This window comes from Molossus molossus, unplaced genomic scaffold (genome assembly GCF_014108415.1).
Source record: "Molossus molossus isolate mMolMol1 unplaced genomic scaffold, mMolMol1.p scaffold_m16_p_4, whole genome shotgun sequence".
Classification (NCBI taxonomy): domain Eukaryota; kingdom Metazoa; phylum Chordata; class Mammalia; order Chiroptera; family Molossidae; genus Molossus; species Molossus molossus.
The window spans coordinates 103475923-103501299 of record NW_023425377.1 but is presented as its reverse complement, the minus strand read 5'-3'; the positions used below and the strand labels follow the sequence as shown (position 1 = coordinate 103501299).

Genomic DNA, 25377 nt, shown 5'->3' with positions numbered 1-25377 from the left:
GCCACCCACACAACCCCGACCGGGACGGGGGACAAACTGCAACCAAGGTACATGCCTTTAGTAGGAACCGAACCCGAGTCTCTCTGGTCTGTGGGCCAAACCTCCCAGGGCGGTTTCCCCCATTTTAACAGATAAGAAAACCAAAGCAGAGAGAAGTGAAGTGACTTGGGCGAGATAAACAAGACTGTGAATAGCAAATCTGCGGCCAGAACAAAGATTCCCAGGCCCCCGAAGCCCCTGGTGAGTTCTTTTACATTAGACTCCTTCAAGTGTTGCTATGGCATTAATTCTACCTTTCATGAACGACTTGTTTAAAGACTATGCTAGGGGCGCTGTCAACCACAGACTCAGTCTTAGGGAAAAAGGGACTTACAGTCTATGACACTGACACTGTACAACCGGGTTGGTGGCACAGTGAAACAATCTGAAGCCCAATGACCTCGGTCTGATGTTTGGTCCTGCCCACATCTGGGCCCACAGCCTCAGGATAGTCAGAGTCCTGAGTCCCAGTCACCTCTTCTGTAAAGCAGGGCTACCTGCTCACCTGGTAGGTCTGTTGCTGGAAGAGGTGATATAATATGTATGAAAGCATTTAAAATGATTAATCCCCATCAAGTACATGATTTTATGGGCTCCTTATCCTAAATACTTGGGGCCAAATAGACCTGTCTTGGAATTCTGAATTATTCAGGTTTTATAAAGGTAATATCACACATATACCTCGTAAGGTCTAGAGTGGCACCCTATAACCAAGCACTTAATATTCTGCTGCAAAATGTATAGAGAGACACATTTATTTATTTATTTATTTATTTTTTTAATCCTCACCCGAGGACATTTTTCCATTTTTTGTTCAGATAGAGTGGGAGGGGGGGAGAGAGAGAGAGAGAGAGAGAAACATCGACATGAAAGGGACACATCGAGTGGTTGCCACCCGCACAACCCAACCAGGGCCGGGGACAAACTGCAACCGAGGTACGTGCCCTTAGCAGGAACCGAACCCGGGTCTCTCTGGACCGCAGGCCGACGCTCTAACCGCTGAACCAAACTGGCCAGGGCATAGAGAGACACATTTAAAAGAATTAAAACAAAAAACAAAAAACCATGAATAGCTTCACTTAAGCTCAGGTCAGGTTTCTCATCAAATAACTTTCTAATGAGAGGGCTTTGGAGTTTCAGAACCACAGATGAGACAGGGCTTTGGAGTGTCAGAACCACAGATGAAGGACTGTGGTAGATCTTTCTTATCCAGAAGCTGCCGTGAGCTATGAGCAGTGAATGGAGAGAACCTCGGTGCAGAAGGGATCCTTGAGACAGGTCCTCAAAAGCAATACAATGTTAGATCTCCATCTGGAGTGAAGTTCCAAGAGTCTGGAGGAGATCTCAATACATATGCATTTACTAATAAATTACACATACATTTACTGTGCTAATATATTATTTATATTTAAAACATCACAAAAGTAAAGTTCAAAAAGGTAAAATCCAAAGTTCAAATGTCTTCTTAAACCCCTACATGGGACACTATTGCTCTCAATAATAAAGAAGCATGATCTGCCCTGGCTGGTTTGGCTTAATGGTTAGAGAGTGGGCCCCAGGACTAAGGAGCCAAGGGTTGGATACTTGGCCCTGGTCAGGGTCATGTGGGAGGCAACCAATTGATGTGTCTCTCTCACATCAATGTTCTCTCTTGCTCTCTCTCTCCCTCCCTCCCACTCTATCTAAAAAAAAATCTGGAAAACTATTCTCAGGTGAGGAAAAGAAAGAAAGGAAGAAGGGAGGGAGGGAGGGAGGAAGGAAGGAGAGAGAGAGAGAGAGAGAAAGAGAGAGAGAGAGAGAGAGAGAGAGAGAGAAAGAAAAGAAAGATCAAGTCTAGATTTTAGAAAGAGATACCTGAGGTAGCAATGAAGAGGTGTGTCTTAAAAATCAAGAGGTTCCCTGCCCAGCCAGTGTGATTCAGTGGTTGAGCATCGACCCATGCACCAAGAGGTCACCCGTTCAATTCCAGGTCAGGACACATGACCTGGTTGTGGGCCAAATCCCCAGTGGGGGGCCAATAGATGTTCCCTCTCATCAATATTTCTCTTTCTCTCTCCCTCTTCCTTTTTCTCTTTCTAAAATCAAAAAAGAAAAGAAAAAAAATAGCCCTGGCCAGTTTGCTCAGTGGTTAGAGCATCAGCCCACAGACCAGAGAAGCCCGGGTTTGGTTCCCGCTAAGGGCACATACCTCAGTTGCTGTTTATCCTCAGCCCCGGTTGGGGTCATGTGGGTGGCGACCAGTCGATGTGTCTCACATTGATGTTTCTCTCTCTCTTTTCCTCCCTCTCTCCCTCCCGCTCTATCTGAAGATGAATGTGGAAATGTCCTTGGGTGAGGATAAATAAATAAAGAGGTTCCTTAGTAAAAAAGTTGCAGAAATGCTGAATTTAACAAAATTGGATGGGTTCTTTGCCTCGGGACTCCCACAGAGCCTTACCTATACACATGTCTAGAGCACAGTGAGTCCTGAGATGACCCCCTCCTACTGACCACAGCACCCTCTTGGGGAGGAGCACCTGGGAAGACAAGTATCCCACAGAAAACAGTGCACCTCAGGGCGTTCACTTCCCAATCCGGTGCAACTAAACTCTGTCCAGCTCCTGGAGGCTGTCCTGACACCACCACGTCTGAGAGACTCAGAGCCAGAACCACCCAGCTGAGCAGCCTCCAGACTCCTGACCCTTAGAAACTGCACGGGACAACCAGTGTTTATTATTTTAAGCTGCAAAATGTGGGCATAATTTGTTACACAGCAATAGGTAACCTAATATGCCCCATAAATTCCACGCAAGGCTACTTCTCAACTTTCTCTTATCCTTTTGCTTTCCACTAAGCTGTGGTTCATTTTGAAATGATTTTAATCACTTAAATTTTAAAACTATGCCATCTACCTGAATCCCAATCCTCTAAAAATAATATAAAAGCTGGAAGTAGTTTGGAAAATGCCAAGGTTGGAAGCACATGCTATTGGAAGCAGGCGGGTTGACCAGAGCAATGAGCAGACACGGAAAATATGTGCTGTTATCTCGACTTTGGCTATTGTCTGCTACCCATTCTCTCTGGTTTTCCCTCTGGGGCTTCTGAATAGTAGAATATAAACCTCTGTGCTTCATGTCTCTCAGCTGCCGTGGCCTGCAGTTTCCTTCGTCAATGTATTCTTGTCTACAGTTCATGATTCAGTGCACGAAGTTGGAGGGAAATGAGGGCACAGCTTGTTAAGGGGAAGAAAAGAACCCCCACAAAAAAACAGCAGTGAGCTACGGTGTCACTAAAGCCAAGAAAAGTAGAGTTTCAAGAATCATTTCAAGTTTATTGAGAAGTTGAATAAAGTGAAAATAAGGAAATAATCCTAGGACGTGACAGATCAGAAATCATGTTCATAAACGCAGTGTTCTTAGAGAGGCGGGATGGGAGGAGCAGATAGGAGACTCTTGGTGAACCAAGATAGTGGTTTGAAGTAGAGTTGCTTTGAAAGGCAGAGAGGAATCACGTGATTTTCTAAAAAAGGTACATGAAATGAAAAGGAGGCTTGTTTTAAAGGTAGAAACTCTTACTATACCTTGTATGCTTATGGGAGTCAGTCAACAGAATCTGAGAAAATCATTATAGAACTGATCTCTTCGGAAGGCTGGGATGGATGGGACCCTGAACAGGAGAGGAAGCTGCTTTTGATGCCAACAGGAACATCTCTACTATGATAATAAGAAAGAAGGCAAAATAATAATAATAATTAATAATAATAATAATGTGTGCTGCTAGTAGGCAGGAAGGTAAGGATGTCTCTCTCAAACAGGTATATTACTTTTCCCCAGGCATATTCAGCCTCTGAGGCGAGTGCAGAAAAGGCTGGGCTTACACAGGGCTGAGTTTTTACCTGAAGAGCTCTGTGAAGTGCGGGAACTAACGGGAGTTTGAAACCAAATGAGTTTGATGCTATACCAGTAAACTGGTGATCTTAACACGAGAGGAGAATTATCAGCTTAATGCAGGTGCTACAGTAAGTGAGGCTGGAAGATAAGGATGCTTGTCAGAATATCGCTTGAAATTAAGATTCCAGAGATTGTGCAAATACTGGCAATGGTCCTTGGGAGTGAGAACGTCAAGGAACTGAGAGGCTCGGGGGTTGGGGCTGTCCAGTAAACGGACACTGAAGTCTCTGAGCGGAAACTGTGGTGGAGAAGGAGACCGTGAGTAAGGTGTAAAAGTCCAGAGGGACGAGCAGGTTGAGAACATGACAGTAACAACGGTGGCCATGGTGTAGTTTGAAATAGAAACTTCAAATGGGGACTGGTTTTGGCTGGAGAAAGGAGTAGACATGCTTTGGATGCTGTGACGAGCAATGAGGAGGGCACCCACCTTGACACCTCCATCCCAGCCTGTGGTTGAGCAATGTGGGTTTCTCTGTGAGTCAGAGGAGTTGGTATCCCCAGGGGAGGCCTGTTTCAATCAGGGCAAGAAGATAAAGGAGTAGTCAGAGACCAGGCTGAGTTTATAAGGGAGTTCACTAAATGATGGGCTGTGAGTTCCAGAGGGCATGGTAGAAGAGCTCGGGAGGGCACAGATGGTAGGCAGGAGATGAATTCAAATTAAAGAATGACCAAAGAAGGATGGGATAACAAGACAGAGGATAATGGATGGACGGCAGGCTTAAGCTTCTAGAGATAAGAATGAGGTTAAGTGGTATTGAAGACATTGAGGGATTGGTTCTGCTAGTACATTAAAGAATTGTAGACAATCAGTTTGAGACATAGTTCAGACAATTTAGCTAAAAAATAATGGAGCAACTGGGCAAAGGCTTATTCCTAAACTGAGGTGGGGGTGGCAGTCCATGAAATATAAGATAGGAATAAGCACTGGACTATGTTTTGGAAAGTGAGATAGCTTAATTTGTTAAAATTAAAATGACTGTGCCCTAAATTTCAGTTATGCAGAATGAATAAGTTCTGGAGACCTAATGGACAGCATAGTGACTATATAATAATAAACTGTATACTTGAAATCTGCTAAGAGCTTAAGTATTTTCACCACTCACAGATGGGAGCTGATGTATATGTTAATTATCTTGATTGTGGTAATCATTTCACAATGCATAGGTATAATCAAAACATCAGGCTGTACACCTTAAATATATATAATTTTATTTATTAATTATACCTCAATCAAGCTGCAGTAAAAAGGAAAGAGTGAGTGTGTTCTTTTCCTCAGTGAGTTTGCTTTTAGAGATCTCTCTGCTGTACACACAAACTGTGCAGCACAGATTCAATAGCCAACTTTTATCATGAATATATATAATGGTGAAGGGCTAAATCAATTGACTTTCTATATTGCTAGTTTGCCCAGCCCTGCCTTAAACCTGGGATGGTGAGATAGAAACAAAATAGCTTTATCTCAGATATGTATTTCAGCTACAGAATTCAGGATATCACAAAAAATAGAAATAGAATGTTAATAAACATACACACCAAAAGAGACATTCACTTAATGAAAATAAATGAGAAAATTAAACAGGAATTCGATATAAGAATGGAATATTTAAATTATAGAGCTTTATTACGAAAACCAACTTGATTTCCAATGTAATCCAATTATTTGTTGGCATATAATTTTATAGCATCCTCATGGCTTCTATAGATGAGATAAATAGCAGCAGCAGTAGCAGCAAAAATAGGTTATTTCAGAAGTGATATCAGTAAAATAGAAGAACTGATTGAATTTTTAAAATATTGACAGTCATCACAAGAATAAATAGAAAAGAAGCCCAGAAACATTGAGGTATTTTATAAGAAAAAATTCTTCTATTGACAGATAAATATCTTAGTAACCACCAGCAAATGTGTTCTCAGCAGTTTTCTTCCAAAGAACTTTCAAGACATGTATTAGGAAGAGAAAGGATCAGAGGAAAACCCATAAATTATCAAGGTAATTCTGTAAAGTTAAAGATCTTTTGTCAAAGTGTAGTTCATTGTTTTAAATGAATTCACCATGGCCTAGAATCCAATATCTTGAACCTAAAATATCTTGCCTGAGTTCATTTATTCTTCTGATTCAGTCTAGACTGTAGTTAAGGGATAGCCTACCCAGTCATGGTCAACATTGTCATCTTCATCTCTCCTAACCTTTCTGATTAGGGACATGTGCTACTGGCAGATAGTGCGCAGGACAATTATGACAGATGCAGACTTCACCCTGTAGAGATGCACAGTTCATCTCAGAAGAAATTTATAACTATTATGTAGGCAATAGAATAAACGCTGCACACTGGACAACACACACACACACACACACACACACACACACACACACACACAGTCTTATATTGCTTTCTCTCATACATTCTAAGACAAATGTTAAAGGCAGTTTTAGGTCCAAATAAGGTGAAGTGTATTTTTGGGGAGGAGAAAGACTCTTCTAATATTTGTCTTTAAAAATGCATGGCCAGCCCAGTTGGTGTGGCTCCGTGGTTGATCGTCGACCCATGCACCAAGAGGTCGCCAGTTTGATTCCCGGTCAGGGCACATGCCCAGGTTGTGGGCCAGATCCCCATTGTGGGACGGGGGGGGGGGGGGGGGAGGAGCGTGCAGGAGGCAGCCAATTGATGTTCTCTCTCATTGATGTTTCTATCTCTCTCTCCCTTTCCCTTCCTCTCTCTCTAAGACCAATAAATGAAATAAAATAAATAAAATAATTTTTAAAGATGCACGGCCAGGCATGCCCTCAGGAGAACCCGTTTTCAGGGGGGCTGCGTTTGCAGCTCTCTTCTTGGCCTCCATGCACTTCCTGTGACCCATGTGATGGGCAAGAAGGAGAAGGCCACTAAGATAGAGAAGGAGGTTTCCAAACACTGCAGAAGGAGGCGACTTTGAAATTCTGACACTAGATGATAAAAGACTCAAACTGTAGAAACACCATGTCCTCGTCTTCATCCCGGTTGAACATGCCATTCTTTGTTCATTCTAAGAAATATGAATTGACCCTCTTTACTACATGGATATTTAAAGGGTCCTGCAGTTAGTGACCAAAACCTAGGAGCAAGTCAAATCAATAAGGGGTTCTTTTGGTTAAAGTGGGTATTGGATGGTAGACTGGAAGACGAAGCTAATTCTTTTTGGTAGTTTCCATGCGTGTATAAGGGATACATTATTACAACGACATGTATGCCTTTAACCTGGACACATTCATGTGGAGCAATCTGTCCCCATGAAGGACTTGGACACACCCAGATTGGGCTGCCAAATGTCCACCACTCCCCAGGGGAGCATAATCACCTATGGAGGCTACTGGCAAGAGTCAACAAAGGTGGACAAACTCACCCTGCATTCAGATATGTTCTGACTAAAGTCGGAGGAAGGAAGACAAGGCAAATGGGTGTTGGACTCAGATTACCTCATGGGGAACAGAGCTCACTCTGACATCTGGCTTTTCAGTGGCTATGGCCCGGAATCACCAGACACTGCCCCTAGAGGTGTCTGTGGTGAGGAAGAGGAAGAAAACCTGGAGGACAACTTCTTTAAGGATCTGAATTCTATGACACCGCATAGAACTGATGGGTTGCAGGGAAGCCGAGGGGACCTAGGTCAGAGTAGAGGAAACATAGGTAACTCCAAAAGAAGTAGACCCTGAAGGTGGTGACAAGCAGGAATGTGGGGAAGCTGGCACCACAGAGCCCCTGGAAGTGGTGGCCACAGAGGATGTCACTGTGATCGCCATTGAACAAATGCCCTCTGCCCCAGGTGCTAGAAAGGAGAACGATGATCTGACAAACTAGTGGACCTCTGGTAGAGCCGAGTTCTCATTCCAGTATCACACTGGCCGTGAAGCACTGTGTTTATGGCTCTATGTTTATGGGGCATGATAAGAACAGTTGACCCCAATGACTTGATGGAAGAATGAAAGATTGTGGGGGAGATGGAGCCAGAAATTCACAAGCATCTGGAGGAGAGAAACTTGGTAAGGGTGGAGATGAGATAGAGGATGCAAAAGGAGGAGATGATTAATAGAAAGATAATGACACCAGAAAGGGACGTGAGGAGGAGGATGAAGAGTGCTCGTTGGTGGTGCCTGAGAGAGAGTATGAGGACTCTCTGGCCAGGACTGAGCAGAACTGAGAGAAACTTACATAGGACCACATGGGGCTTGACACTAAGGAGAAGAAAAGTGCTGAAAGTAACCCATTCCATGCCCAAATCTTTGTTTGATGATTTACGATGCTACCCTGGGACAGCAAATAAATTGAGCAGTGAATTCCCTCAGTATCACTGCACATTATCTCCAATAAATTAAAGTGAAACAAGGTAGCTGCAAAGATCTTCCTAGTCTTAACTGTACTAGGAGTTCTGGAAAGTCCTTTGCCTTACTCTTCAAGGAGACTCTGCACCAGAGCAGTGTATTCACTGTGTGTTCTATTTTCTGTGTTCTGGTACTTTGACATCTGGGAGCTTGCTGATCTTGGAGGTACTGACCAGGATCAGATGATTATGCTTTTCAAATGCAAACCAACCAATTCAGAGTACAATTCACCTGCCCTAAACACACCACAGTCAGGTACCAGATAACTAGATGTAGCCTCTATGCCCCAAGAGTCCACTGAACCTAGTCTAATAGGCCAATTGTAAGCCTGCTTGTTCTGATTCTCTGCTTTCTTCCCTTCGAAACCATGAAAAGACCCTCACCTGAAGTTTTTCCTCTCCTCTGCCTCCTGACCCCGGGTTCCCTTGTGCACACGCACTCCCTCCCTTGGTCTGGCGTGCCTTCCTCTTGGGATCTGTGAGTATAACAAACTGTTTTTACAATGGAAATTTTCTCCTTGCACACATCTAAATAATAATAAATCCCATATTAAATCAGGCAGGGTGCAGACCAGCTCCCACCTGTGCCAGGCCGGGGCTTAGGATGAATCACCAATCAGGAGGATGAGACCTTGAGTATGAAGTACCGCAGAAAGGATGTCTCTGTTCTAATAATCTAGACTATGCTGTGCTTTGTTGAACGATTTTCTTTCTATGCTACAAGGAGTTTTTACAAAAGAATATTCTGATTCACATACATCATTGTTCATTCAGGCTGCTATAACGAAATACCACAGACAGGAAGATTTATACACAACAGATATTTATTTCCCTAAGAGCAAGGTGCCAGCATGGCCAGGTTCTGGTGAAGACCCAGAGAATGCCAACTTCTGGCTGTGCCCTCAGGTGACGGAAGAGGCCAAGGAGCTCTGTGGGGTCTCTTTTATTAGAGCACTAATGCCATTCGTGATGGCTCCACCCTCTTGATCTTCCAAAGGCTCCACCTTCTAATACCTTCAACATATGAATTTGTAGGATCACAATCATTCAGACCATAGCGATCACTACCCTGGAGATGGATTTTTTTCATTTCTAAAAACTACCAAAAGCTGCTACACAGCCTGTAAACACTTTCTTGGTTATCTCAATAAGAAAATACCTTTTGGCTGGGGCAAAAAAATACATTCCCTTTGTTCAAGCTGGGAAAGTTTTGTGGAAGGATGATGTGGTTAAACATATACTTGAATGTTGTCATAGAGACTGGTAAACTGAGAGGAAAGGAAGGCATTTCCATAGGATAAATCTGCAGAGTAGGTTGAAAATGGAAACAGAAGTAAGCAAGGTTTAAATTAAATATCTGGGTTGATTTTTTTTTTATTCCTCTGTCAATGCTCCTAATTAAGGCACTACTTTTTGGCAGTAGTAAAAAAAAAAAATTCTGGCATCAAATGATCTTATTTATATTAAGATAATTTCTATATACACTTTACAAAGTCATCTGAAACCAACTAATTAGAAACAGATGTTTGACTACTACAGTATTGGATTTAAACTGGTTATTCAATTCTAGGATGGCCTTTTATAGTTGTCTTGAAATCTTTTAAGAATATATTTCTGGCCCGGCTGGTGTGGCCCAGTGGATTGAGCATCATCCCATGGACTGAGAGGTTCCAGTTCGATTCCTAGTCAGGACACATGCCTGGGTTGCGGGCTCGATCTCCAGTAGGGGGCATGCAGGAGGCAACCAATCAATGTTTCTCTCTCACAGCAATGTTTCTATCTCTCTCTCCCTTCCTCTCTCACTATTAAATCAATAAAACATATTTTTAAAAATTATATATATATATATATGTATATATATATATATATATATATATATATTTCTGAAGCCTTGGATGAATATTTGTGTGTGCTCATACCAAGTTTTAAATAATCACACAGACTTGATTTAGCCTAAACTCCTGTTTACTCCTATTTTTTGTTTCCTACACATTTTCTTACACAGAAGCAAGAATTCTTGAAGTCACATAGTCAGGGGTTGATAAAATCTAACCAAATAGATCACAGTAATTTTACTGAATACTTTAATGTTAGTTTCTACATGTTTACTTGTAATAAATATATTTAGAGTTACTTTTCCCCATCGACTCATGTCTCAAGTAGATAGATTCTCCCACTAATTTCAAAGGAGAAAGATTAGACTGGGAAGGTGTTAGCAGTACTCCTCTACACAAAGGAGTAGTCAGTAAGCAGACAGATCTTAAATAAAATTTATTTCTAATTAAAAAAAGAAAAAAAAGAAAAGAAATTCTCCAAAATAGACTTAGTGAAAAGAAAAAGTACAGAACTGTGTACTTAAAAGTACAGTAGGTTATCTTTGCTGTAATGTAATTGAATTGAACAAGGTATTTCTAAAATGTACTTGGAAGTGTAAATGGTCAGGAGAAGCAAAGGCAATCCTGAAAATGAAGAACAAGACTAAAAGAATATATGTATCATGATCTATTGTAAAGCTAAAAAAATTAAATGTATGGAGCTCGTACAAAGTTAGATAAATAAGTAAAAAATACGGTGTCTAGCCCTGGCCGGTTTGGCTCAGCGGTTAGAGCGTCGGCCTGCAGTCCTGAGAGACCCGGGTTCGGTTCCCGCTAAGGGCATGTACCTCGGTTGCAGTTTGTCCCTGGCCCTGGTTGGTTGTGCGGGTGGCAGCCACTCGATGTGTTCCTTTCACATCGATGTTTCTCTCTCTCTCTCTGTTCCTCTCTCTCCCTCCCACTCTACCTGAACAAAAAAAAAAAAAAAGGAAAAATGTCCTCGGGTGAGGATAAAAAAAAAAAAATACGGTGTCTAGAAGTAGATACACATATATAGTCACATGATTCATGACAAAAGTGATATTTCCGGATTCCAGAATGGCGGCAGAGTGAATGGAAGCTACACAGACTATCTCCCAGGACCAAACTGGAATTACAACTAAAATAAAGACAAATCATTGGGAAAAAGCAACAGAAAAGAAGCAAGAGAGGGCCCATACAACCAGGGACAGAAAAAGGACACTAAATCTAGCCTGGTAGAACTGTGGAGGTGCGAGAGGGCTAGCTGGGAGCCCACAGACAGCAGCTGTTTTAGCTGTGAGCAGCTCCCTTGGGGTTAAAATCCCAAGCTGGCTCCATAGCACAGAGGGCCAGGACAGAGCACTAAATTAGCTACAGCCACTCACCTTGGGTACTGGCAGAGGGAGGGCAGACTGGAGTGGAACTGAGCGGAGACTCCAGAGCTTGGAGAACTGGGAGGGTAATGGGAGTATTTTGCTGAATCACTTCCTCACAGGACAGTAGCCATATTACTCAAAGAGCCCCTGCCCAGAGCCCCACAGAGAAGCAACAGCCTCTCCCTCAGGAATTTAACATCATCTGGCCAGGTCAGAGAAATGCAAATTGAGGTTCATTAATAGCCAGCAAGCATCTGCCCCACACTCTGGATATCCTCTTACCCTGAACACCTGAGGAATTTTTTTCATTCAGTTGAGGGCTACAACCCAAGGCTCATCAAGTAACTGAGATTAATAACCTCTAAGCAAAAAGCTAGGAATAACTGAACCTTTCCTGGGCCTGAAAATCTACCCAAGAAAGTAAGACTTGACAGTCGTATTAAACATGGGTCCTCTCATATGCATCCAGCCCTGGCCGGTTTGGCTCATATGCATCCAAACCCAGTAGAGAGAGCCACAACAGCAGAACACCAACACTCACAGGGAAAATTTGGCAGGATCCAAAACCCGTAAGACAGCCAAAATGGTGAAACAAAGAAACAAATTCCAAATGAAAGAATAAGAGAACTCTACTAAAGACAAGATAAATGAAATGCAGTTAAGCAAGTTATCGGAGGTATGGTTCAGAGCGATGGTAATGAGGAAGCTCAATACCATGAGTAAAGAGCTCAACACCATGAGTAAAGATATAGAAACATTGAAAACCAATCAATTGGAAATGAAGAATGACATAGCAGAAATAAAGAACACACTGGAAGGAATAACTAGCAGAGTAGAGAAAGCTGAGGACTGAATTAGTGAATTAGAAGACAGGGTAGAAAAAAATCACCCAATCAGAAAACCAAAAAGAAAAAACAATTAAAAAACAGGAAGTTGGCTTAAGAGAACTGTGGGACAACTAGAAACATAACAACATCTGCATCATAAAAGTCCAGAAGAAGAAAAAATGAGCAAGGGTTAGAGAATATATTTGAAGAAACAGTGACAGAAAACTTCCTTAATTTGGTGAAGGAAGAAGGCATTCAAGTTCAAGAAGCACAGGGAGCCCCAAATAAGAAGAACCCAAACAGGCCCACACCAAGACACATAGTAATTAAAATGCCAAATTAAAGACAAAAAGAGAATACTAAAGGCAGCAAGAGATAAGCAACAGGTTACCTACAAAGGAACCCCCATAAGTCTATCAGCTGACTTTTTAACAGAAATGCTACAGGTCAGATGGGAATGGCATAAAGTAATCAAGGTAATAAAAAACAAGAATCTGAATCCAAGACTACTCTATCCAGCAAAGATATCACTCAAAATAGAAGGTGAAATAAAGAGCTTCACAGATGAAAAAAGGCTAAGGGAATATATTAGCACCAAACCAACACTGCATGAAATGTTAAAAGGACTGCTGTAATTAGTAGAAGAAATAGGAATAAAAATATAATCACAATAAACAAAAATGGCAATAAATAAGTACATATCAATAATAACCTTAAATGTTAATGGATTGAATGCTCTGATCAAAAGACACAGAGTAGCTGATTGGGAAAAAAAAGCATGACTCATATATCTGTTGTTTACAAGAGACCCACCTCACAACAAAAGGTTGAAAGTGAAGGGATGGAAAAAGATTTTCCAAGCAAAGGAAAAGTAAAAAAATAAAAAAGCTGGGGTAGCAATACTTATATCCAATAAAATAGACTTCAAAATGAAGGCCATAACTAGAGACAAAGAAGGCCACCACATGATATTGAAAGGATCTATCCAACAGGAAGATATAACCTCGGTAAACATATATGTACCCAATATAGGAGAACAAAAATGTATTTAAAAACTCTGCAGGACTTCAAAGGAGAAATGGACAGCAATACAATTATAGCAGGAGACTTCAACACCCCACTGACATCATGAGATAGATCCTCTACACAAAAAATTAACAAGAAAACAGAGACTCTAAATAAAGCACTAGATTAAATGGATTTAATAGATATCTACAGAGAATTACACCCCAAAACTGCAGAATTCACATTCTTCTCAAGTGCACATCGGACATTCTCAAAGATGGACCACATGTTAGGACACAAACTAAGTCTCTAAAAATTCAAAAAGGTTGCAATCATATCAGGCATCTTCTTAGATCATAATGGCATGAAACTAGAAATTAATTACAATAAAAACAGGCAAAAACATTCAAACACATAGAGGGTGAATAGCATGTTATTAAGCAATAAATGGGTTACCAAGGAGATCAAGGAAGAAATTAAACCTTCCTGGAAACCAATGAAAATGAACACATAACGACACAAAATGTATGTGATACAGCAAAAGCAGTCCGGAGAGGGAAGTTCATAGCACTACAGGCCTACCTCAAGAAACAAGAAAAATTACTAATTGACTACCTAACCTCACAGCTTAAAGAAATAGAAAGCAAACAATAATTAAAACCCAGAACAAGTAGAAGGAAATACATAGTAAAGATCAGAGCAGAAATAAATGACATAGAGAATAAAAAACAATTAAAAAATTCAATGAAATAAAGAGATAATTCTTTGAAAAGATAAACAAGACTGATGGACCCTTAGCTAGACTCACCAAGAAACAAAAAGAGAGGATGCAAATAAACAAAATCAGAAATGAACAAGAAGTAACAATTGACACCACAGAAATACAAAGGATCATTAACAAGTACTATGAACAATTATATGGCAATAAATTGGACAATCTAAGTGAAATGGACAAATTTCTAGAAACACAGAGTCTCCCAAAACTGAACCAGGAAGAGATAGAAAACTTGAACAGACCAATAATAACTAAGGAAATTAAAGTTGTAATCAAGAATCTCCCAGCAAACAAAAGCCCGGGCCCAAACAGCTTCACAGGGGAGTTTTACTGAACATTCAAAGAAGAACTAACACCCATTCTCCTCAAACTATTTCAAAAAATTCAAGAGGACTTCCAAACTCGTTCTATGAGGCCAGCATAATTCTAATTCTAAAACCAGATAAAGACACTACAAAGAAAGAAAACTACAGGCCAATATCCCTGATGAACATAGATGCCAAAATCCTTAACAAAATATTAGCAAATCGGATCCAGCAATACATTAAAAAAATTATTCACCATGACCAAGTGGGTTTCATCCCAGGGATGCAAGGCTGGAAGAATATTCACAAATCAATAAATGTAATACCCCACATAAACAAAATGAACTATAAAAATCATATGATCATATAATAGACGCGGGAAAAGCATTCAATAAAATCCAGCACCCATTTCTGATAAAAGTGTTCAGCAATGTGGGAATAGAGGGATCATATCTCGACATAATAAAGGCCATATATAAAAACCTACAGCCAACATCATACTCAATGGGCAAAAACTATCAGCATTTTTCTTAAGAACAGGAACAAGACAGGGATGCCCACTTTCGCTGTTCTTATTTGACACAGTATTGGAAGTTTTAGCCACAGCAATTAGACATAAAAAATAAAATAAAAGGGATCCAAATTGGAAAGGGGAAGTGAAACTGTCATTATTTGCAGATGACAGGATATTGTACATAGGAAACCCTAAAGACTTCATAAAAAATCTATTAGATTTAATGAACGAATTTGATAAAGTAGCAGGATACAAAATTAACATCAAGAAACCAATGGCATTTTTATACACTATTAATGAACTCACAGAAAGAGTGAGTTATATTGCAGCAAAAAAGTTAAGATACCTAGGAATAAACTTAACCAAAGAAGTAAAGGACCTATTTGCAGAAAACTACAGGACATTGGAAAAAAAAAAAAAATAGAGGAAGATATTAAAAAGTGAAAGCATATACCTTGTTCATGGATTGGAAGAATTAACATCATTAAAATGTCCATACTACCCAAAGCAATCCATAGATTCAATGCAATCCCCATTAAAACACCAATGACATATTTCACAGAACTAGAACAAATACTTCAAAAATTTATATGGAACAGAAAAAGACCCCAAATAGCCACAGCAACCTTGAAAAAGAAGGACAAAGTAGGGGGGAATCACAATACTAGATATCAGGTTATACTACAAAGCCATTGTAATCAAAACAGCCTGGTACTGGCACAAGAACAGGCATAGAGATCAATGGAACAGAACAGAGAACCCGGAAATTGACCCAAGACATTATGTTCAATTAATTTTTGACAAACATAGCAAGAGCATACAATGAAGGAAAGACGGCCTCTTCCATAAATGGTGCTGGAAAAATTGGACAGCTACATGCAAAAGAATGAATCTAGACCACCAAATTACACCATACACAAGACTAAACTCAAAATAGATAAAAGGCTTAAATGTGACTCATGAATAAAAATCCTAGAAGAAAATGTAGGTAACAAATTTCAGGCATCACACACAGCAGAATTTTCACTGATACAACACCTAAGGCAACAGAAACAAAGGAAAAAATGAACACATGGGACTACATCAAACAAAAAGGCTTTGGCACAGCAAAAGAAACAACCACCAAAATGGAAAGGCAACCCAGTGAAAGGAAGACAAAATAATCTAATTAAAATGGGCAGAGGACCTAAATAGATACCTCTCCAAAAAGAATATACAAATGGCCAAGAGACATGAAAAAATGTTCACTATCACTAATCATCAGAGAGATGCAAATTAAAACAACTATGAGGTATTACCTCAAACCTGCCAGAATGGCTGCCATCAACAAATCATCAAACAAGTGCTGGTGAAGAGGTGGAGAAAAGGGGACTCTAGTACACTGCTAATGGGAATGCAGACTGGTGCAGACACTATGGAAAACAATATGGTGTTACCTCAAAAAGTTAAAAATTGAACTGCCATTTGACCCAGTGACCCCACTTCTAGGAATATACCCTAAGAAGCCTGAAACACCAATCAGAAAGAATATATGCACCCCTCTGTTCATAACAGCACTATTTACAGTAGCTAAGATCTGGAAATAGCCCAAGTGTCCATCAATAGATGAATGAATAAAAAGGCTGTGGTACATATACAAAATGCAATACTACACAGCTGTAAGAAAGAAAGATCTCTTATCCTTTGAAATGACATGAAGGGACCTGTCATGGAGAATATTATCCTCAGTGAAACAAGCCAATCAGAGAAAGACAAATATCACATGATCTCACTTATTTGTGGAATATAATGAACAAAACAAGCTGATGAACAAAATAGACCCAGAGATATATGGTTCAGCTTGACAAACCTCAGAGGAGGGGGGCGGGGTGGGAGGGATGAGATAAACCAAATAACTTATATGCATGTATGCATAATCAATGGATATAGATAAGAATGCGGGGGGTGGGGGGCAGGATAAGGAAGAGACTGTCTAGGGGGGAAAAGTAGAGACATATGCAACAAAAATAAATTAATAAAAATTGCCAAAAAAAAAAAAAAAAAAGAGAGAGAGAAAAGGTGAACAATTCTTTAGAATAATTCTTTTGGAAGAATTATCTACATTTTGAGAAGCAAATGTGAAAGTTACATGCCAGTTATACAGAAACTTTAAGGTGTAATATTTTTGCAAGAGATTAAATGCATTCTAATTAAGAAAATTGAAGACATTAAACATCAGAATGAAAATAGAAAAAAATAGTAATACTTTTGTGCAGTGAGGAAAGGATTATCATTTTAGCAAATGGTACTAGGTCAACTGAATATCCGTATTTGCAAAAATAAACCTCCCTCCCCCTAGAATGAAAAATAAGTGTATATAAGGTAGAACAATAAAGTGTTTGAAAGAAAACTTAAGAGAATACTTTCCTGTCCCTAAGGTAAGCAAGTACTTCTTAAAAGAGCAGTTGCAAAGGGAAAAAAGTACTAGTTGTAAAAAAGGAACAAATTGATAAACTGAACTTTATTAGAATTAAGGACTTCTGTTCTTCAAAAGATGCCCGTGAGGGAGAGAAAAGGCAAACCACAGAACGGGAGAAGATACACGCAATAAATACATCCAAGAAAGAACCTGAATGCCAAAGATCTAAAGAATTCATACAAATCAATATAAAAAGAAGCCAATAGCCCTGGCCAGTTTTGCTCAGTGGTTAGAGCGTCGGCCTGCAGTCCGGAGAGACCCAGGTTCGGTTCCCTCTAAGGGCATGTACCTCAGTCGCAGTTTGTCCCCGGCCCTGGTTGGTCGTGTGGGTGGCAGCCACTCGATGTGTCCCTTCACGTCGATGTTTCTCTCTCTCTCTCTCTCTCTCTCTCTCTTCCTCTCTCTCCCTCCCACTCTATCTGTACAAAAAATGGAAAAATGTCCTCAGGTGAGAATAAAAAAAAAAAAAAAAAAGAAGCCAATAGTACAACAGAAAATGGGTAAAGAATTGAATAGACACTTCACAAAACAAGTTAACCAAATAGCCAGTAAGCATCTGAAAATGTGCTCAATTCATTAATCTTCAAGGTAACACAAAGTAAGCCCCCAGTGTGCTATACCACTACACAGGTACCAGATTGCTATAATTTAAAAGACATTAAATACAAAATGTTCTGAATGATGTGGAGCAAATGAAATTCCCATCCTTTACTAGTGGGCGTATAAATTGGTACAATAATTTTGAAAATTTATTTGGCTTTCTTATGATCTAGCAACTCGACTCCTAAATATATTCTCACTATAAATGCTTGCATTTGTTCACCAAATTACATGTATAAGATAGTTCATAGAGGCACTATTTGTAATAAAAATGGATACACTCAATTATAGAATAGATGCAATTCACAGAAAAGAATACTGTAATCAAATGAGGATGAATGAACTATTGCTACACTCAACAGCATGAATGGTTCTTGCAAATGAAGGTGGGCAAAAGCAATAATAAAAACACACACTGTTGAATCCATTCACTGAAAGTTTAAAAATAGGTAAATAATTTTTGGTGTGAGAAGTCAATAGTGATTATTCTTAAAGGGTGACAGGGTGGAAGGGATCACTAGAGCCAGAAGACAAGAGAGGGGCTTCCAAGGTGCTGGTAATGTTTTTTCATCTGTTTCCATTTTGTAAAAATCTGATAAACTGTACTTACGATTTGTGCACTCCTCTGCATTTTTAAAAAATGTCAATTTAAAAGTTTGCAAAACAACAACATAAGAGCCAATTTGAAGGTGCTCTCACTGATCTAAGATGGATCAATGTGAACAACAGAAAGGATAAGATTGACAATGTATGAAACAGACCAAATATATTAAAATCATAGAATTTATAATAAAACTAGGAGAAACATCATCAGTACTCTTTGAGATGGCAAATGCACCAACTCATTATTCTAAAAACTGATAAAATAAAGAGAAATAATCAAGTATAACTTGTCTTTCCTGTATGAATTATATTGCAGGGTAATCAAATAGTTAATTAGAGCCCTGGCTGGTTTGGCTCAGCGCTTAGAGCCTTGGCCCATGGACCAAAGAGTCCCAGGTTCAATTCCTGCCAAGGGCACATACCTTGGTTGCAGTTCGTCCCTAGCCCTGGTCGGGGTCATGCGGGTGGCAGCCAGTTGCAGTTGGTATGTCTCTCTCACATCGATGTTTCTCTCTCTCTCTCTCTCTCTCTCTCTCTCTCTCTCTCTCTGTGTGTGTGTGTGTGTGTGTGTGTGTATGTGCGTGTGTCTCTCTCTTTCTCTCCTCTCCCCCCTCCCACTATATCTGAAGATTTTGAATATGTGTGTGTGTGTGTGTGTGTGTGTGTGTATTCCTCAGGTGAGGATTGAAAAAAAGTTAATGAGAGAACATTATTTTTAGTTGAAGATCCCTGATAATAAATGCAAAAATAATAGAATTAAAAATTCACCATGTCATTACCCATAATGAAATAATGGTATATATCTGCTGATGTAATAAGAAACCTACAGTGTCACCTAAATGAACCCAAAACTAATCAGGTCTCTGTCTTTAAATGTCACTTTATAGGAAATATGATAAAATAACATATTAAATGAATTCCAAGCATGTAATTAGCCATGATCAGAATGTAGAAAATTTACAGGGAAAATTACCTGATCTCTTAAAAAAATAAATATCCCAAGAGAAGAGATAAGGAGGAGAGGGGTTGCCTATCCTAGATTTAAACTTAAGGAAGATAGTGATGAAATCAGTTTTTGAACTTATTTGAATCTTGATTCAAACAAGCAAACTATTAAAAGATATTTTTAGATAATCCAGAAATGTTTAATGGAATGGATATTAGGTGTCATTAATTAATGCTAATTTGTTATAGTTATGTTTTTAGAAATCATTATCTGTTAGAAATATTATTGAATGATTTATGGATGAAATGACATAATGTCTGGTATTCACTTTAAAATTCTCCAGCAAAGGAAAAGAGGTAGTGATTTATGAAACGATTTTGGCCATTGACAACCATTGGTCCCCTCGAGTGTATCCACAGTGGTTCACTTGTGAGTCTGTTTAAAATTGTATACACAAAGACTTACCCCATCTCTTGCTTTCACCAGGAGATCATAGGTAGCTGGATCCCTTTCCCTGTCCATATCTTGAGAAACACAGATCTGCCCATCATGTGGGTCAATCTGGAAGGCGCGAGGTGCTTCGTAGCTTTGGAATCCATCATAAAGAGAATACGTGACCAAGCCATAGAGTCCTGTGTCCGCGTCGGAGGCTTTTACCTATGAGACAGGAGGTTGACCAGTGAGGAAACAGAAATGCTAGCATCACTGTTCAATTGGTCATAAATTACCATCACGATCTACACAACCAAGTAACCCCCACAGCTATTCACAGTGTAGGCTTTGGTTTTGCATCTCTTACCTTCTGAGACAACTCCCCCTCACCTTCGTCCTCTCTTTGTGAGTTCTCCTTTTCAGTCTCCTCTGCCCATTCCTTTACTTTCATGGGATCTCTAAAAGTTTGAGTTCCTTGGGGCTCAGTCCTTGGTTCTTTTGCCTCCTTATTCTCTCACTATATCTTAGTGATGTCATCCAATCTCGGGTTTAAAAACATCCACATGCTAACAATTTGACAACGTATCTGTGAATTCCCTCTCATACCGAAGCCCTTTAAGTGATGGGTTCAATACCTGCCCCCACCCTTTCAGAACATCAACGGAAGGGCAGCAAAATCAAGGTCATAGGTGGCACGATTACGAGTAATTCATCCTACTGACAGAATTCATCCTGGAGTATGAGGTTTGAGTTTCCAAGCCAAGGTTCCTTGAAGAAGTAGTGCCCCCTTCAGAGCCCCACAGAGTCGTGCAGACTGAGTCCTGTCCAGAGGCCCCATGACCAGCGGGGCAAGGGGATGAGATCCAGCCCATCCTCTGCTCACCAACACACACATTGACATGGAGCAGTAACTTCCCAGAGGAAAGGGCACCTTTCTCTTCAACCATAAGTACCTTTTATGTTAGCAGTAGTTATGTGCCAGGTAGAAAAGATGAAGCAACTGGAACTATGAAAGCATTTAAATTTATTTACACTAACTGTGGGAGTATTTCGTGAGAAATACAACAGGCTATATAGGACTCAAAATATTTTTTGAGCTCATAGGCTCAGTATAATTCTTACGATTTGCAACCCAATTAACAGCAAACATCTAAATAGCACTTACAATAAAAGAAGAACTTTAAGGGAAGATCAACCAAAAAAAGAAAGAAAAAAAAACCTATATGCTATAGAACAGGTACTATCCTAATTGCTTAACATGCATTACATACTTATAACCTATAATGAACTCCCCTTTACAGATCCAAAAAGTCAGGCTCAGGGAGCTGAAGTTACTTGCCAAAGAACACATAGCTAGTGAGTGTCAAAACTGGCACTCAGACCCAGGCAGTTGGACAGCTGAGGACATGCTATTAAGAATTACACTATTCTACCTCCCAAGTCTTACCCCTTGTCAGTTCATCCTTCATTTACTGAAAAGAAAAATAACTCTCACATTTCCTGACCTTCCTCCAGTGCAGAACTTGTCAGAGTGTGTGCAATACCATTCCAAGTCACTGTTTACTTAATATGCACATGGCTTTCTCCCCAGAATAGCATTAGCACGAAGAAAATCAACTAGCAGAAAAGCCTGTGCTCTTGAGTCTTTGCTGAATCCTCTATTCCATGTGGTCAGATTCCAACTAGGTTCTCCAAAGTAGAAAACTAGATACAGTGATAACAACTGGAAATAAAAGAGAATTAAGCAGATCACTTGGCATCCAACATCCAACTAATAAACATCTCATAAAAAGAGAATAGAGAACAGAGAAAATGTAAGAAAGGAGCAGCTAGTGCCTTGGTTCATAGGACACGTATGGAAGAGGTACTCTTGTTTTTAATGTCCTCACCCATCGAAGTTAAATTCAGCTCATATTATCACTGGACCGAACTAGCTTCATGGCCCCAACCTGACTGGAAGAGTGGAGGACCACAAAGGTGTTTGGTGAAGACAAGCAATGTCTGCCACAGGTGCTTCTGTATGTTCATATGGAAACAAGCATGGAAGATTATGTAGGTCTCTAAGTAGCCTCTATTATGCCGTGACATTTAAACAAGTGGAATAGACGAGGCTCCCCAGGGTGATCCTACTACAAATTCAGTTTGGGCAGTCCTACATAGTTCCGCACGGTTTTTTGGAGGAAGGCAAAATAGAAGACAATCACCTACATTGTTAGTATTTCTACTGTACTCATTTAACTCGATTGAAAAAAAATCGATCTACTCATCATTGATACAATATACATGCAGGAGCTATACTGTCATTACTATGTTTCCCAAACAAAACCCTAACCCAATCACATGTTCAACAACCAAAGTTCTCAGTTAGCCAGGCCCTTCCTCCCATTCTACCTTGAGCACATTACTGGAATGTGACTTTGGGGGCTATTGTGTAGTCTAGCCCAGTGGTTCTCAATCAGGGGCAAGTTTGCCTCAACAAGACATTTGGCAATGTCCTGAGACATTTTTGATTGTCAGCATGGGGAGGGTGCTGCTGGCATCCAGTGTGTTGAAGCTGGAGATGTTCCTACACATCTTAAAATGCACAGGACAGACCCCACAACAAATAATCCTCAGGCCCAAATATAAATAGTTCGTAGGTTGAGGACTCCTACACCTGATGAAACTCTTAACAATTGGCAATATTACTTTCCTCTTTAATTGTCTTAAATTTTTTTTAACTAATGACACAGTCTTTTAAATTTATCTTCACTCTCATCTATCATATTCTCTGGCCAAATTTCATGCTGTGCAACTAGTTAACATGTTTGTGAGTTATTCTTCTCATCAGATGGGCTGAACCAGGAAACCCACAAACTTCCCCACTACAAAGGACTAAATTCCAAGTACATTTGGTCTCTTCCATTCTGGCAGCTGTTAATGATTTAGTAGCCTCAAATTCCCAAAGACACCAAATATATCTTCTAAAACCATATGGTATTCTCAATAACGTTGGCTTGATTGGAAGATAATAAATACAATGAACTTCGAATTCTAAAACTCATTCTCAGCCTTTAATAGTGCATATTAACAAGTAATTTAGCTTATAAAAAACAAGTTTCCTTAGTTCCACTTTTTTGTCATCTGGACTTTTGGCAAAGCAAAATATAAAGAGTCAAAAGTGAGACAAGAATACTGATCTCAGTTTATGTTAGCAGTTTGGATTCTGCGTTTCTGAATCATAAAATAAGAAAGTATTCCTCCCTGTTTTTACTCAACCCCCTAACCCTATTGACCTAATATTCCACAATAACATATTTCACCTACTAATATTTGGTCTTAAATGCCTATAATTAATTTGGCATCTTTATAAGGTCTCTATTTCTCAATATCCATTGACTGACACATAAAATGAAGGCAATTTAAAGAAAAGGAAATAGAAATGGATTTTCCAAATCTTCAAGAGGAAATCTTGCTTAGTGAGTAGCTCAGTGGGCCTTTTCTTCTGAAATAGCTGCTTAAATCAAAGAATCAGCGAGGCACATGATCGGTGTCTGTTATCACAATCTTATGGTGCTAAATGGGGGATCTAGAGCTCAGGAGGGTTTTATCCCTGGATCTACTCAAAGAGCCACATTCTGGTACTCTCAGTGACGTGCCTGTGTTCCTCATCTCAGCCTCAGTTTACCTGTTGTAGGCTGAGATATACTTGATGATTTTACTTTAAAGTTATTCCAACTCAGAGATGTTCTCCCTTAGCCTGCTTTGTAACAGATTCAATGGAGACATTATAAAAATGCAGAATATTAGTATGATAAAAATATCTCCCTGATTCCATTATTAGATTCCTGAAATTTGAAGAATTTTACCACTTCCTTAAGTGTTAAAGAAAAGATATTCCTTTTACAACTGGGTAAGGGTTCTTCTATATGAACGTGTCGTGGAAACAGGAGACAAAGTGAGAACACTGTCTCTTGAAAGCATGTTTGCATGTTCTCTAGTCAGTGGAATGGCTCTGTTTGCACTTCTCTCATCAAGAGTATCCTCCCCTCACGTAGGAAGGTCTTCAACAACTGGGCAGCCCTGTCAGAGGTCACTTGAGCAGCCAATCACATCAACACCCCAAAATTCAAAAGTCAACCCAAAGTCATAGGGCTATATAGTGTCAATCATATCATTTAATTCAGCAATGTTTATAGAAAAGCCTTAGAGCTCAATTTTTAAAAAGAAGCAGCCCAGCCAGTGTGGCTCAATGGCTGAGTGTGGTCCCATGAACCAAGAGGTCGCCAGTTGGATTCCTAGTCAAAGCACATGCCCAGGTTGTGGGCTCAATCCCCAGTAGGGGGCGTGCAGGAGGCAGACAAGAGATGTTTCTCTCTCTCTCTCTCTCTCTCTCTCTCTCTCTCTCTCTCCTTTTCCCTCTAAAAAAAATCAATAAAACATATATTAAAAAAACAACAACAAAAAATCCTAGAAAGAAGTGGCTGCACTTTAGATGAAATTTAAAATTAAGTAACTCACTTTAATTTTTTCTTATTGTAATTTTCAAAATGATATGCTATATCCATGAGCATATATAACCGTTCATTTGAAGAAACAAAGTTATTGACACAACACAATCATACGTAGAACTTGAAACAAAAATAAGGGGAAAAAAGAAATCACAAAATAGCTTTTTGTGTTTGAAGCACTTGGCCAATCACTGACCTTACAGTTAAAACAGGATTAATCCCTTGTGAAAAGTTGGATTCAGCATTGGGACCACAACGGATGATCCCCATATGTAAGTATGCCACTTTCTGAACACAATTTTGGCAACTTCAGCAATGACCTGTGTCTTTCCAAATCTAATAATCAAGGCTGGGTCCTTATTTTCTATACATTCAGTCACTCCTAACAGTTAATCATCTTCTTCTTGGAAAATTTTCTCATCAGACCCACACTCTAACTCTCTGTCTCCTTCTATTCCTGTTTCCTTTACTGGCTGAGTCCTCTTTCCAGCCTCTGAACATGATAGCACCCTAGAGCTCAGTCTCCTGATCACTTCTCTTCAGTCCACACCCACTGCCTGTAGTGGGCACTGCCCATTGTGGGCAACTCTAATAAACTGATGAGCATTGTATCTTAACCATCAGAACACTCCTTCTGCAGCTTAGGAGAACATCCCTCGTCTTGTCTGTTTGCACTAGCCTGTAACCCGTGTTCTCCTGCAGCACTTGTTTCGGTTCATATTTTCTTTTTCCTCCTCCGAGTCTTGCTGGACTGTACAGCCAAGTTTCTGATTCAGAAATGAAAACTAAACAAGAATAATGACAAAAGAATAATACCCATCAAACACTCATTGAGGAATAATTTTTTAATTTGTGAAACACGATCTATTAACCAAGGTATACCATCA

General features: G+C 39.8%; 1 protein-coding gene and 1 pseudogene across 1 annotated transcript in view; one reads left to right on the top strand and one right to left on the bottom strand.

The window, feature by feature from the left end:
• DCHS2 (dachsous cadherin-related 2) overlaps positions 1-25377 on the bottom strand; it is a 211633-nt gene that overhangs the window by 97531 nt on the left and 88725 nt on the right. Inside the window, exon 2 of the mRNA XM_036241935.1 lies at positions 20034-20225. Within this exon, the coding sequence (XP_036097828.1) occupies positions 20034-20225 (192 nt within the window). The remainder of the gene's footprint in view (positions 1-20033; positions 20226-25377) is intronic.
• On the top strand, positions 7114-7804 carry LOC118616472 (annotated as a pseudogene).